General features: G+C 57.2%; 5 protein-coding genes across 5 annotated transcripts; 2 read left to right on the plus strand and 3 right to left on the minus strand.

The window, feature by feature from the left end:
• Positions 1 to 940: 940 nt before the first annotated feature.
• On the minus strand, positions 941 to 1756 carry KRP23_14783 (Zinc finger protein 143; the record flags this gene model as incomplete). The annotated part of the gene is made up of 1 exon (XM_067885648.1): positions 941 to 1756. One exon carries the CDS (start codon positions 1754 to 1756, stop codon positions 941 to 943), a length of 816 nt encoding a protein of 271 aa, XP_067737296.1.
• Positions 1757 to 3353: 1597 nt separating this feature from the next.
• On the plus strand, positions 3354 to 4553 carry KRP23_14784 (Zinc transporter SLC39A7; the record flags this gene model as incomplete). Its single annotated transcript, XM_067885649.1, has 1 exon — positions 3354 to 4553. One exon carries the CDS (start codon positions 3354 to 3356, stop codon positions 4551 to 4553), a length of 1200 nt encoding a protein of 399 aa, XP_067737297.1.
• A 291-nt stretch (positions 4554 to 4844) lies between these two features.
• On the minus strand, positions 4845 to 10534 carry KRP23_14785 (DNA-directed RNA polymerase II subunit RPB1; the record flags this gene model as incomplete). Its single annotated transcript, XM_067885650.1, has 2 exons — positions 4845 to 10150; positions 10285 to 10534. 2 exons carry the CDS (start codon positions 10532 to 10534, stop codon positions 4845 to 4847), a joined length of 5556 nt encoding a protein of 1851 aa, XP_067737298.1.
• Positions 10535 to 10839: 305 nt separating this feature from the next.
• On the minus strand, positions 10840 to 13017 carry KRP23_14786 (uncharacterized protein; the record flags this gene model as incomplete). The annotated part of the gene is made up of 5 exons (XM_067885651.1): positions 10840 to 11604; positions 11679 to 12221; positions 12286 to 12819; positions 12885 to 12925; positions 12999 to 13017. 5 exons carry the CDS (start codon positions 13015 to 13017, stop codon positions 10840 to 10842), a joined length of 1902 nt encoding a protein of 633 aa, XP_067737299.1.
• A 121-nt stretch (positions 13018 to 13138) lies between these two features.
• KRP23_14787 (uncharacterized protein) lies at positions 13139 to 13546 on the plus strand (the record flags this gene model as incomplete). The annotated part of the gene is made up of 1 exon (XM_067885652.1): positions 13139 to 13546. One exon carries the CDS (start codon positions 13139 to 13141, stop codon positions 13544 to 13546), a length of 408 nt encoding a protein of 135 aa, XP_067737300.1.
• Positions 13547 to 13603: the final 57 nt, after the last annotated feature.

A 13603-nucleotide genomic window follows, 5' to 3' on the forward strand; every position in this document is an offset into this window, starting at 1 on the left:
CTCCACAGCGCTCTTTTACCGATTGCGATCGCGTCCAAGTCATCTCGCAATGAGGTAAACACTTCGGCGAAAACCAAACTGCACCTTCAACGGTAAAGTGGATCCTGAGATGAAAGCACACATCAAACGGGCTCGCGTCACAGGCAGCGGGAAGTCGTAGGGCGATTGCAATTGCCACCAGAGACAGCGACTAGCTGGAAAGTGTTTTCCATCCGCTGCGTGCTCGCCGTTGTCGGCTGTCGTGCTTTCCGTAGCAGTGCTCGACCGGTCAGCGCTGCTTGAGCTTCCTGTTGAAGTTATCACGCGTTGCACGTTGCAGTGGCCTCGATCCGCGACACTCGCGCTGCTTTTCGCCCCTGGTTTAACATGATTCGGGTCGCACATCCAAACATCGATGGAGCCTTCCTGACATCACGCATGCTTACGGCTCGCGCGCTCTCTTGCCACTCTCCTGGCGCTCGTTGCAGGTCTCTTCTCTGCTGTGGACTGCGATCCAGATAGACGAGCCTCGATCAACAGCTGCAGATGCCACTTTCGCACACGAATTCTGGTGCATTGGCCTCCGTTCTGGTGCGAGTCAACTTGAAGTCGAGGAAAAGAGCAGGACAAACTCGCCCAGAAGGAGCTTTAACTTCGATTTGGCGGCTTGCAGTTCAAGCCTGTACTGCTGTCGTCGTTGCAGTTTTGGCCATGTGCTTATGCCGGCGGTGTCCGGTGTGTGTGATAGCGCGGGCCTTTCGGCTGGCGTGGTTGAAGTGTTTGCCCTCCAGAGTATGACGTGTCCGTCTAGGATCGATCGCGGCGCTCCTACACGAACGCGTTGCACGAACAACAAGACACAGCGTTAGCAAGAATGGTGATGGTGGTTGTGGATCAAAAAGTCTACATGTACTAGCAATATACGGGGGGGGGGGGAATACTCAAATAACCTACACGGCACTCAGACGTTCTTGGTGAGCTCGAACTCGATCACCTCGTCCAGCACACTCATGCTGCAGCGGGCGATGTCCCCGACCGCAGACTCTACCAAGCTCTCCGTAGTAGTAGTGACCATATCCCGGGGCCTTGTTACAATAAAGGGTGCGGGCGGCTCGCAGGCCATTTGGAAAGCCGACAGCTCGTCCTGGAACGACGACAGCTCCACAGAGTCCGGAGAGAAGACTGGCGGCACCGGCTCGAGTTTGGGCACCATGTGAGGTGATGCGACGTCGGCCGCCACGGACAGGAGCTGCGGGTGCATTTCGTTCTGCGGCGGCTGGGGCCGATCGAAATGGTAGGACGGGAACGAGCTACGCACGAGCTGCGGGTGGCGGTTCTTGATGTGGCGTGTGAGGTTGCCGGCCGTGCTGAAGGTCTTGGTGCAGCCGGGCACGCGGCACACGTGCGTCCTCCGGCCGGTGTGGATCTTGATGTGGTGGTCGAGCTTCTCCTGGCTGGGGAAGGAGCGCTTGCAGCCGTTGATGTCGCACTCGAAGGGCTTGAGCGACGCGTGCAGGCGCTTGTGTCGCGCCAGGTTGCCCGACGTGCTGAAGCGCCGGCTGCACTCGGCCAGCGGACACACGTACGGCTTCTCGCCCGTGTGCGTCTTCTTGTGCTCGCTCAGCGTGAACTTGCGGTTGAAGCGCCGGCCGCAGCCGGGCTCCTCGCACTCGAACGGCCGGTCCTTGGCCGCGGGCGAGGGCGCGGCTCCGAACGAGCCGAAGACGAGGCGACTGCTGTCGGCGGGCGACAGTGGCTGGGCGAGTAGCGACATCATGGTGGTCGTGGTGGAGGTGCTGGGTCAGTTGACTCACTGCCTGTGCGCCGCGCGGTCAAACGAGAAATGATCCGATCCGAGGCCTGATGTGGCAGACCGACAGCTGGGCTCATCCGCGTCGGCCCGAGATGGGTCGCTGTTGTGACGGACGAGGCATGGGGACCAATTCGTCTTCGCTCCGAGCGCTGCCCCGGCCACGCCGCGCAGGTGCAGGTGAAGGAGAGCGCGGAACCGGATGTTCGCCGCTCAAGACAGCAAGTCATGGCCGGAGTCCACCGGCCGAAGGCATCGAGGCCGGCGACCGTCGAGCCACTGGCACATGTACGCGAAGGTGTCGGAACCGTCTATTGCGGGGACCGTGGGAGGAGCATCCCCGAGGGCCGAGGCCAAATCGGAGCGGAGCCACGCGCGACGCGGATCAAGGCGCCGCCGACGGCGTTGAAGCTCAATTCTTGTCGTCGACGAGTCCGCAGTGGCGTGAGGGTCGGGCTGCGTACGAAGTGCTCCGCCGGCAGCATTGCTCCTGACAGCGCATTGCTGCCCGCTCGTACGCGTACGAAGTAGTTGCCAGCACACCGTGCCGGCGTTAAGCCTGCAAGACTTCAAACCTGCAAGGCTTTTGCGGCTCGACTCTCGCCGCAAGTTCAGTCGCCAGACGGAAGCCATCATCATCGCGAGTGTCCCGCAGAGTGTCCCCAACGGCGTCGAGCTGGAACTTGACACCGATCGCCCCGCGCTATCCCAGTGGCGGCAGTGGCGGCGCCCACGTCAAGGAGCGATGCCCAGGATAACTGCCGCCGCCGCTGCATGAGGTGGCTACGCGTTGCAGCTCTCGCTTGAGAGACGTTCGTTGCCGAATTCGTTCGCATCGTGGTCAACAGATTGCGCAAAGACTAGTCGAACACTGAGTCCGTAACGGACAGCCGGCGACGTGTATCGCTCGCAGCGCCGCAAGCGCCCCTGACGCGCTCCACATCATGCGCGCTGCCCTTTTGCTGCATTGCGCTGGGGATCCGAGTCTGCGCTGCAGATGGAGCAGCAACAACAGCGATGCATGTGTGCGTGTTGACCAGCGACGTCGGAAGGGAGGATCGACACCAAAGCGAGCAGTTCTCTTCAAGTCCGCCAGCCTGGTCACATGCGGTGCAGCTTCGGCTGCCCGGATGTGCTGCACGACGCTGAGCTCCATCCGACGTTCGTCTGCAGCGTTCGTCCACACTCACGCGACGCCGCTCAACCAGCAGAACCGCCGCACCGCTGGAACACGCTGCAGCAGCTCAGCGGTAAACCATGGGAACGCGGCAGCGCGGCGGCCTTTGTAACTGCAGCGAGCTCGGATGGCAGAGCACATTGGCACCATCCAAGCACAGCGAAGTGCCTTACACACCCAAGCAAAGCAACGCAAATGTGCCACCATCCACACCTGCATTATCCTCGCCACCGCCGCGTGCTCGTGGAAACCGCTGCGTTTCCCATAATGGCAATGGGAATTCCATTGACCGCAGATCGGCCCTTGGCAACATGGCTACACAGTATGCCATAACATAGGTCCGTATATCCCACAACCCAGGTCACTTGTTGTTCATCTGCTGGATTCATGGGGAGAGCTGGTCTCCATGCGCTGCTGCTGCTGGCCGCAGCCCTGCTGAGCGTCGCCCTCCTCTCTTCAGCCGACGACACTGCGCTACCAGTTACACCTGCCGTCCGTGGACAGGCACATCATGATCCAGAGCCGGCCAACCCCCACGCGCTGCACGCCGGCCATGACCATGACCACGACCACGACCATGGCCACAACCACCACGGCCACAAGCATATCGCTAAGCCCAGCAAGGCCGGCAGATTCTCTCCGATCATATGGGGTCAGGCGCTGCTCGCCACTGCGTTGGTGGGCGCTGCGCCGGTGCTGGTGCTGCTCGTGGTGCCGCTGGGCATTGGCAGCCAGGAGAAGCAACAGCCGCTGCTGCGCGTGTTCCTGAGCTTCGCGGCCGGAGGACTTTTGGGCGACGCGCTGCTGCATCTTCTTCCCCACTCGCTTCCCGAGGGGGCGAGCCACGCCCATGACCACGACCATGAGCATTCCCACTCCATGGCGGACCTGTACGTTTGGCTCTGGACACTTGCCGGCATCCTGGCCTTCCTCATGCTGGAGAAGTTCGTGCGAGCGCAGACAGGTGGCGGTCATGGCCATTCCCATGGACACGCTCACTCATCGGCGTCGGTGCAGGAGGGCTGTGCATCTCCCGTGGCCGGCAAGACCACAGCGAGGAAGCGCGCAGTGTTCAAGGAGGGCAAGGACGACGAGGAAGTGCCTGACGACGAGTCGCTGAACCCTCCGGCACCAACGAAGAAGCCCATTGCTGCTGCAGGCTACTTGAACCTGGCGGCAGACTTCTCGCACAACTTCACGGACGGGTTGGCTATCGGGGCCACGTTCCTGCGTGGCACGGGCTGGACCACGACGGTGGCGATGCTGCTGCATGAGCTGCCTCACGAGATCGGCGACTTCGCCATCCTCATCCAGTCGGGCTTCACACGACGCGAGGCTATGATGACACAGTTGCTGACGGCCATTGGAGCCATGATCGGCACTGTCATCGGCCTGCTGATGGAAGGCGCTGGGGACTCGAGCTCGGTGTGGATCTCCCCGTTCACGGCTGGTGGCTTTATCTACATTGCGTGCACCAGTGTTATGCCAGAGCTGTTGGAAGACTGCTCCCTCGCTCAATCACTGAAGGAGGCGGCTGCTATGTGTGCAGGCATCGGGCTTATGGCTCTCATCGCACTGAGCGAGTAGAAAGAGAGAACGTGCTACGTTAATCATGAAGGAAGACGTCCTCGAGCGATGAAGACAAATCAAAAGTGCCAAATGCTGTGTTTGTTTTGCTTTTATCATTATTGGCGGCGTTGCTCGATATACATATGCATGGCAAGCAGACTAACGCGTGCGGAGCACTCGCTGCCGCTCGCACCTCATTCAGCTTCCACGCCTTTCACCACAGCTACGACTAGCTTGCTACTTCTCGGCTGTTTTCGTAATGCACATCTTCGACTGCCTTCCTCTAGCACACTCACCCGCTCACCATGCTTACTTCGCATCCTCCTCCTTCTTCTCATCAGCATCAGTCGGGCTGTAGCCACTCGCAGTCGGATTGTAGCCCTCCGTCGGGTTGTACTCCGGCGAGGCTGGACTATAGCTTGGCGACGTTGGGCTGTACGCCGGAGACGTCGGCGAGTAAGCAGGAGACGTCGGGCTGTACGCTGGTGAAGTCGGTGAATACGCAGGAGACGTGGGCGAATACGCTGGCGACGTCGGCGAGTAAGCAGGCGACGTCGGAGAATATGCCGGTGATGTCGGACTGTACGCCGGGGACGTCGGCGAATACGCGGGCGTGTAAGCCGGAGAAGTCGGGCTGTAGGCCGGGCTGGTCGGACTGTATGCCGGGGACGTCGGGCTGTAAGCAGGCGATGTGGGCGAGTACGCAGGCGATGTCGGGCTGTACGCGGGCGACGTCGGGCTGTAAGCAGGAGATGTCGGCGAATACGCCGGAGAAGTCGGGCTGTAGGCTGGAGAAGTCGGCGAGTACGCTGGCGACGTTGGACTGTACGCCGGAGAAGTCGGACTGTAAGCCGGCGACGTCGGCGAGTACGCTGGTGATGTCGGGCTGTAAGCCGGCGAGGTCGGCGAGTACGCAGGCGATGTCGGGCTGTAAGCTGGCGATGTCGGCGAGTACGCAGGCGATGTTGGGCTGTACGCTGGAGACGTCGGGCTGTACGCCGGAGAAGTGGGCGAGTAAGCCGGAGACGTCGGACTGTACGCAGGCGACGTTGGGTTCAACGGGGACGCGGGGCTGTGGGCTGGCGATGCTGCCATGAAGCCAGGGGAAGCCGGGCTTGCCATAGGTGAGAAAGCACCAGCCGCTGGCGAGAAAGAACCACCGCCGGGGCTGAAAGGTGACGAAGCCGAAAAGCCGGGCGTCGATGCAAACGGAGTCGCCATCGGCGTGCCCGGTCCCTGGTCCGGACTTCTCCATTCATTGTCTAGACCCTGCATCACTTGCTGAATCTCCGACGCCTCGTACTCAATAGCGTTCGCAAGCTTCTTTGCATCCAGCACCAAGTCCATAATACCCGTACCAAGCGGAGCCAACTGGCCGAGCATCACGTTCTCCGACACACCTGTCAACGGGTCTCCTTCCGAGAACATAGCAGCATCCATAAGAATTTCTACCGTCTCCTCGAACGAGCACCGGACGAGCGGGCCCGAGTCGTCACGATTGATACCGTGCCGTGTAATAGCCATCAGATGACCACGGAAAGTCATCACATCGCACAAACAAGCCAAATGACGGTAGTTCACATAAGCACCATCGAACGAGATAACCTGTCGGATTTCGTTCAGAAGCGCGCGACGAACAGCCTCAATACCGAGCACCTGGATAATTTCCACAATGTCGTTCGAAATTGTCCGTGTGGAGTCAACTTGCGGGTAGCACATCACATCAAGCAGGTTCGTACCATCCGTATCCAGCATCCACTCGTTCATCATCTTGAACCCAACGTCGTCAAACCAATGCGTCGACGGACCCTCACGGATGTACACCTTCTTCACACCTTCAATACCACGCAGCTTCATCTGTGTCAGCATGTTGTGCTCCACACGCTTCAGGAATGTATCATCTTCCTGTCCAACTGCAGTATCACCCGAGCGCTGGAGCTTCTCCTCCTCGTCGCTCATAATACGAATGCGCAGCACCAGCCGATCAGCGTTATCATCCGTGAAAATACACGAAAGATCCTGGCCGTACTCAGACTCCACCTGCGCAGCGATTTCACCCATCGTCAGCTTCTTGTCTGCCATCATCTTCGGGTTCAGCTCAATACGCAGAAGCCAAGGGGAGCGAGCAATCGGCGTGTCTTCATCGGGCATTTCATAGTACGACGCCACGAACTCCTGGTCCTCCTCAACCACTGTGTTCATTGGGTCGGGGTCATAGTAGATAGAAGTGTTTGCTGTCACATCAGCAAGCGTCGTGTACTCGAGTTGCGACTGTATGAATTTCGCCTTATCAGCGTCATGCGCGCAATCGGGCGTCAAGAAGATACGCAGCGACGGGGTTCGCACGTCCTTCGCAATGTTCATAATTTCTTTCAGTCGGGGCACACCAAGTGTCACATTCTTTGCGGACACACCGGCGTAGTGGAATGTGTTCAGCGTCATCTGCGTCGCCGGCTCACCAATTGACTGCGCACCCACAACACCTGCCATTTCACCAGCAGACACCAAGGCGCTGGTAAACTTCGACTCGATTTCACCCATCAGCCACTCAAACGCCGTCTCCGTGAGACGGTGCTCTAGGGTGACAGATTTTGATGCAAGCGTCGACCGCAACAAGATCTGGAAGAACAAAGTTGCGTTCTCCTGGGCCTCAATACTCAGACGATCATCACCCTGCACAACGATAATCTTCTTGCACAATTCCTTTACCCCCTCGATAATGCGAGACGGGTGAAGGCTTGACGGCTTTCGCATGTCAATGCTGAACAACTGCTGGGCATTTTCCACTAGACGGCGGATATTCACGGGGATCTGGGCAGCGTTATCGGACTCCTGCCCCTGGCCACGACTTGCCAAAATCACACGCAGGTTAACACGATCCTTTTGCAACTGTGCCAACTCTTCTCGCAAAAGCTGCTGGGTCCGCTGGTTGGTCCGAATGTCCTTAATAATGTCAGGCTCGAGATACAGCTGGTCCGGGCAGTTAGGCACGCAACCAAGCTCTTCGTCAGACGGATCGAAGACATATTTCTTATCAAATTGGACCTTGTTCAGCTTGTGCGACTCGAACCGCTGCTTCTCGACCCAAACGGCATCCATACCATCCTCGCCGTACAGGAACTGGATAATCTCACCCTGCGCGTTTCTGACCGTACCATCGTATCGCGTCATAACCGACTCCATTGCCTTCACAAGTCGGCGCTGGATATAACCTGTCTCAGCAGTCTTCACAGCCGTATCAATCAGTCCTTCACGACCACCCATGGCGTGGAAGAAGAACTCTTGAGGGGTCAGACCCTTCAGGTACGAGTTTTCGACGAAACCACGACTCTCGGGACCCAGATCATCCTTGCCGTAGTGCGGCAGCGTCCGGTGGTTGAAACCATACGGGATACGCTTGCCTTCGACATTCTGCTGACCCACACAAGCAATAATCTGCGAGATATTAATGAAGGAACCCTTGGAACCGGACGTCACCGTAGCCTTAATGTTGTTTGTTTCATCAAGACTGCCTTGGGCCTCGCGACCGGCCTGATCACGTGCTGTGTTTAGCACAATATTGACCAGGCCCTCAAACGACTCGACCATGGTTCGGCCGGGCTGGGTTTCCAGCTTTCCCTTTTGGCCACGCACCACCAAATCATGCACTTGCACCTTTGCTTGCGTGATAATATCGACAATAGTCTTCAAGGTAGACACATCGGCAATTGTGTCACTCACACCCACAGTGAAACTGCGCCCAACCAACCAGTTGTTTACCAACTGCTGAATTGCACCGAGGAGGCGCTTGGTTTCGTCAGGACCCTTTTCCAGCATAGTGATGTGAATCAAACCACCAGCTGAAGAACCAATGATCTTTTTGTCAATGATACCAGCCAGTAGTTCACCTTGCTGGATAATCACGCGAGAATCGATAGGGGATAGGTCCGAGAACTTCTCGCTGCTTTTGTGTGTGGAAGAAAATCCAGTAAAGTTAATTGCCGGGATAATCTTGGAGAAGAGCTGCTTGCCCGTCCAAATCGGAGTGTATTTGCCGAGTTCTCCTTTTTTCGGCACCAAAATTGCCGGCGTTGGCACCTTGCCATCCCAGTTAGAAACCCACATCAGCAGATTCATCACCCAATCCTTGCTCACGAAGATGTCTCGCTTGGTGAACTTCTGCGCACCCAGCAACGAATCTTGCACAATACCCATGACAGGACGGTTGCTCTGGGGCGTAATAACCACCTTGTGCACCATCATCAGTTCCTGCGCGTCAGCACGAGCAGTCATGGACTGCGGCACGTGCAAGTTCATTTCATCACCATCGAAATCGGCATTGTACGGGGATGTAACAGACAGATTCAGACGGAACGTCGACCAGTCGAACACCTTCACGCGGTGGGACATAATGGACATCTTGTGCAATGAAGGCTGACGGTTGAAAAGCACCAAATCATCATCGCGCAGATGCCGCTCAACGATCCACCCGCACTTCAGCGCTAGGTCCGACTTGTTTTTGATGTATCGCAAGTCGATACGGTTGCCATCTTCACGGATGATGTACTTAGCACCGGGGTGCTCTAGCGGGCCGTTAGCGATCAGCTGGTGCATGTAGTTCATGTTGAACGGTGTGACACGTTCCGGCACGGTAAGGTTCATTGCGATCGACCGCGGGACACCAACTTGATCGATTTCGATGTTCGGGTCAGCAGTAATGACGGTACGTGCCGAGAAATCCACACGCTTACCCATCAGGTTACCACGAATACGGCCTTCCTTGCCTCGCAAACGCTGTCTTAGCGTCTTCAGCGGCTTCCCAGATCGCTGCTGGGCTTGTGGAAGACCAGGCTGCTCGTTGTTGAGGAAGGTTGCCAAGTGGAACTGCAGCAGTTGCTCGAACTGTTCAATAATGTGCGATGGTTCACCCTTGCGCACACAATTGAGCAAGGCCAAGTTGGCCTTCACAATCGACGCCAAGTTGTGCGTCAGATCATCTTCACCACGCGCCATGCCGTCAATAGCGACAGAAGGACGGACGTGCGGAGGTGGCACCGGCATAAGCGTCATGACGAGCCAGTCAGGACGAGCCCAGCGCGGGTTCAAACCCAACGCGAAGCAATCCTCGTCGGAGATGTTCTTGAAGATCGACAACACTTTCGCCGCCGGCAAGTTCTGTTTGCGATCGCCCGATCCAGGCACGTCCTCCATCTGCTCGGGGAACTCCACCAGCAGCTTGATGCCCTGCTTGCGGTACTTGGGCTGCAGACCACCACAGCCGCCATGACCACCCTCCTTAGACTTGGACTTATCATCCAGTCCGCCCTGCAGACCGATGTTCAGGTCCTCGCGCATCTTCTCCATGTCAGCCTCCTCGCCGTACTCACACATGCTCTTGTTGCTGCAGATCTCGTACACGGCCTTGAGTCGGCGTTTGCCATTCTTGATCTTCATGGCGGATCGGAAGCGATGGTCGCGCTCGTCGCTCAGCACCTTGGAGCAGTGGAAGCACACGGAACGCAGGATCTTCAGCACCTCCTTGATGAAGCCCATGTGATACATGGGCCGAGCCAGCTCAATATGGCCAAAGTGGCCGGGGCAATCATTCACTTTGCCGCCGCTGCCGCTGTACGTGCCTGCACAAAGAGAACGAGAGCATTAGCACCGAGTAACCGAAGATCTCACGTCCCTTATAGCGGGAGGGACATGACAGCCAGGAGGGGACCTTGCCCTCCCTCTATCTTGGCTCTGGTATAGAAGATCCACGTACAGTCGCAGGTTTTGCAGCGCGCGCGGAAGTCGCACGTGCCCATGCGCGGGTCGCCGATGCCGCCGATGACGGGGTGTCCGTTTAAGTACGTCTCTGGGCGCGAGATGCCGTCGGGGATGATGCGGTCGTTGACCTTCGTCTGCTTGGTCACGGACATGGCGCGGATCTCCTCGGGGCTGAACACGCCGAACTGCAGGTACTTGACGCGGCGCAGGCGCGCGCTCGAGTACGAGAACTGCGTAGACGACATGGTTGGCTCAACGACTGACCAGTTGGCTGCTCGCTCTGCTGCTTCGGCGCCTCGTGGGCGGGGGAAAGCAGTGGGGAGCGGAGGAGACGGGTTTCCCTGACCAACACTCGCTTCACCACCAAGCGGAGAGTTCGCAAGTGACTGGGCCAGCGGGGCGAAAGGGGGGCGTTTTGTACAGCTCTGCCATTGGCGGAAAAGATGCATTAGCAATGATTGGACGAAATTATTTTATCCGGCAGCAAGTCTTTATCCGGATTATACCTTGGTAAATGCACCGGACACTTGGTCGTTGAGCAGGACGCACACTAGCGGCCGGCGAATTCGCCAAAGTCCGTGAAGGTGTACTTGGGGAAGCCATGCGCGCCTTCGTCGTTCGATCCGACTGAGTGGTGCTCCGGCGACAACTCCCCAACCAGCGCTCGCAGGTCCAGCGCACTGTACAGCTGGGTGAACAGTTTTTCTGTGTTGACTTCGCGTCGCTCCGGTGGAGAAGAAGCGACGGAGCAGTCGACAAAGAGCGCCGGGCTGTTCGTAGTGGAGGCTTCATCCTGCTGGTTCGACCGTCCGCGGATTACAGCCAAGTACTTTGGCGTTCGTGCGGTGATGCGAGGCATGAAAGTGCACTCCTCCAGCTGCCGCTCCTGGACTGCCTTCTTCTCGCGAGCCACTTGCCGGTCGCGCTTCTCAGCCCAGAGCGCACACCGCTTGAAGAACGCAGCGTCAACGTCCTTGCCACCGTCCTCAGTTGATCTGCTCACTCGATCATCGAGCGAATTCCACGCTTTCTGGTAGAATGGGTTCCGAAAAGTGCACTCGGTCAGCGCCAGTGTCTCCTTGAGCTGCCGTTGCTGGGAATGCCTCGTCTCGTTGGCATTTTTCCACCGCAACTGTCGCTCGTAGATGTCAGCGGCGTGCTTGGAGTTGACTCGGGGCTCTATCGTGCAGCCGCATTTCCCTTCCTTGTCCTCCTTTCCTCCGCAGCATCCGCATCGGAGAGGGCTCTTCGGCGTCAGGTTTTTCTTCTTTTTTGCTGCAAGTTTGCGGCTTCGAGCACTCATCTTCGGCGCTTTCTGATAGTGCACAGCAGGATATACAGTCATTTAGCAACATCAAACAGTGGATACTGGCAATACTTGAAACTCACCCTCAAATTCTCGAAATGCTGCTTCCGCTCTTCGCTCAAGAGAAGCTGCTTCTGCTTGTATTCCTTGCCCAGAGCGTGTAATCGCTCCACCGTGTCCGCAATACACTCGTCATTTGCTCTTCGCTCTCGCCCTGCGGTCTTGCTTGCACAATGCTCGTGATTATTGTTGGTATTCCTCTTGGATAGCTGGTAGAGGCGCTCATGCACGGAAAGGTGCCTCCTACGCTGAGCGTTCGCAGAGTGAGGAGCCAATTGAGGCTGCACGCTTGAGCTCGCTTGTCTTTCTTCGACACGCTTTCGCTCCTCCTGCTGGTACTGATAAATAAGGCCAAGCAAATGGAGCCGATCTTCCACCTTGCAATGTGCAACTTCATCTTGCCTTTTCGAGAACAAGAGCACCGAGCGCTTACTGATTGAGGGCTTCCCCACGCAAGTTGCCTCTTGTTTAGCCGTCTCAGCGTCCCTTATGCGTGCAAGCTTGCTCTCCTTCTCGTAGTTCCATGCTAGGAGGTGGGACACGTTTCGCGGGATGCACTTCGACCTCTGCAAGCACAACAAGAACGAGGTTAATGGGGGGGGGGGGGGACCAGGTTCATCGAAACTATACCCGATTGATTCGAGGTATCGGAGCCACGTCCGGATCTTCCTTCACTGTCAACGACTGGCGTATTCTCTCCTTCTTCTGCTGGTTTTTCAGTAGGAACTGCTTCATGCGGGTTTGGAAATCAGGCTCGAAGGTCGCACTTCTCCTCAGCAGCTCCGCCGATGTTTTATTGATTCGTGTTCCGAAGAAGGACTTGCTTTGTCGAGGACTGTCTTCATCCACGAGCTGCATTTCACTCAGCAACCCCTCTTCTTTATCAGCTCGATCTTCGTAATTCATCGCAACCTGAGGCTCCAAGTACTTGGAGACATGATATTGCTGTTGTTGCTGACTCAGCCGTGGTGATAATATCTGCAGCGGTGCCACTGCAGCAGGTCGTTCATCCTCTAGAGAGTACGCCGAGCACCTGGAGCTGGAGTTTACTTCCGACGTGGAGACCCCCATCAACTCCAGCAGGTGGTCATTCCGAATCACACCCTTCCCTGGTACCGGCAATGACGACTCCGTCTCTCCATCCTGGTCTGTTAGCAACATTCCCTACACCAACAAGCGTCAGATGATAGCAGAAGACGCCAGGAGTTATACTCCATTACTGTACAGACCTGCAGGAACTGCTTGAGCGCGAGCACCTCGTCAAACGTCCCTGCTCATAACCAAACAAACCGCCCATAATGAGCTCGCAGCAATGCAGGACGCACAGGACTCAATGCTTTCACCTTGGTTTGGCGCCTCCATTCTCAGCGTTGCTGGCAGTGAAAGTGGCACCAAGTTGAAGTTACAACCAGCTAAAATTAGCCGAAATATTCACCAATCACAAGCTGTCACAGTTCAGATCGCTGAAGATACCGAGGCGAAGATGGCGGGCAATGGCAATGTGAGCTGGGAGCGCTTTGAGGAGAAGACCAAGCTGGCGTTCGTGGGGGACCCGCTCAACTCGCGCTTCTTCCTCAAGACGTGCGTGACGAAAGGCAAAGGCGTGAAGGTGGTGGCGCGCGTGACGCACCAGTCGGCCAAGCCCACGCCCGCGTCCCCTCGCAGCGCCGGCGGCCGCGCTGAGGCGGTCAAGTATGCCACGACGAACACGACCAACCTGGCTCGAGTGACGAGGTTGCTGCGCTTTGTGATGCAGGAGGTGCTGGGGCCCATGAAGGCGCTACCGACGCCCAACACGCCGCTGTCGCCCACGCTGAAAGCTGCGGATGCCCCGGCGAGTCAAGCCGACAAGAAGAAATCCAAGAAGAAGAAAAAGGCTGCAAAGAAGTAGAGATATTACAGACTCTACAGAGAGCAGCATGGGTATGTAGGTTTGCTTACATTTTCA

Source organism: Phytophthora ramorum, assembly GCF_020800215.1.
Source record: "Phytophthora ramorum isolate Pr-102 chromosome Unknown Phyram_PR-102_s0022, whole genome shotgun sequence".
Taxonomy (NCBI): Eukaryota; Oomycota; class Peronosporomycetes; order Peronosporales; family Peronosporaceae; genus Phytophthora; species Phytophthora ramorum.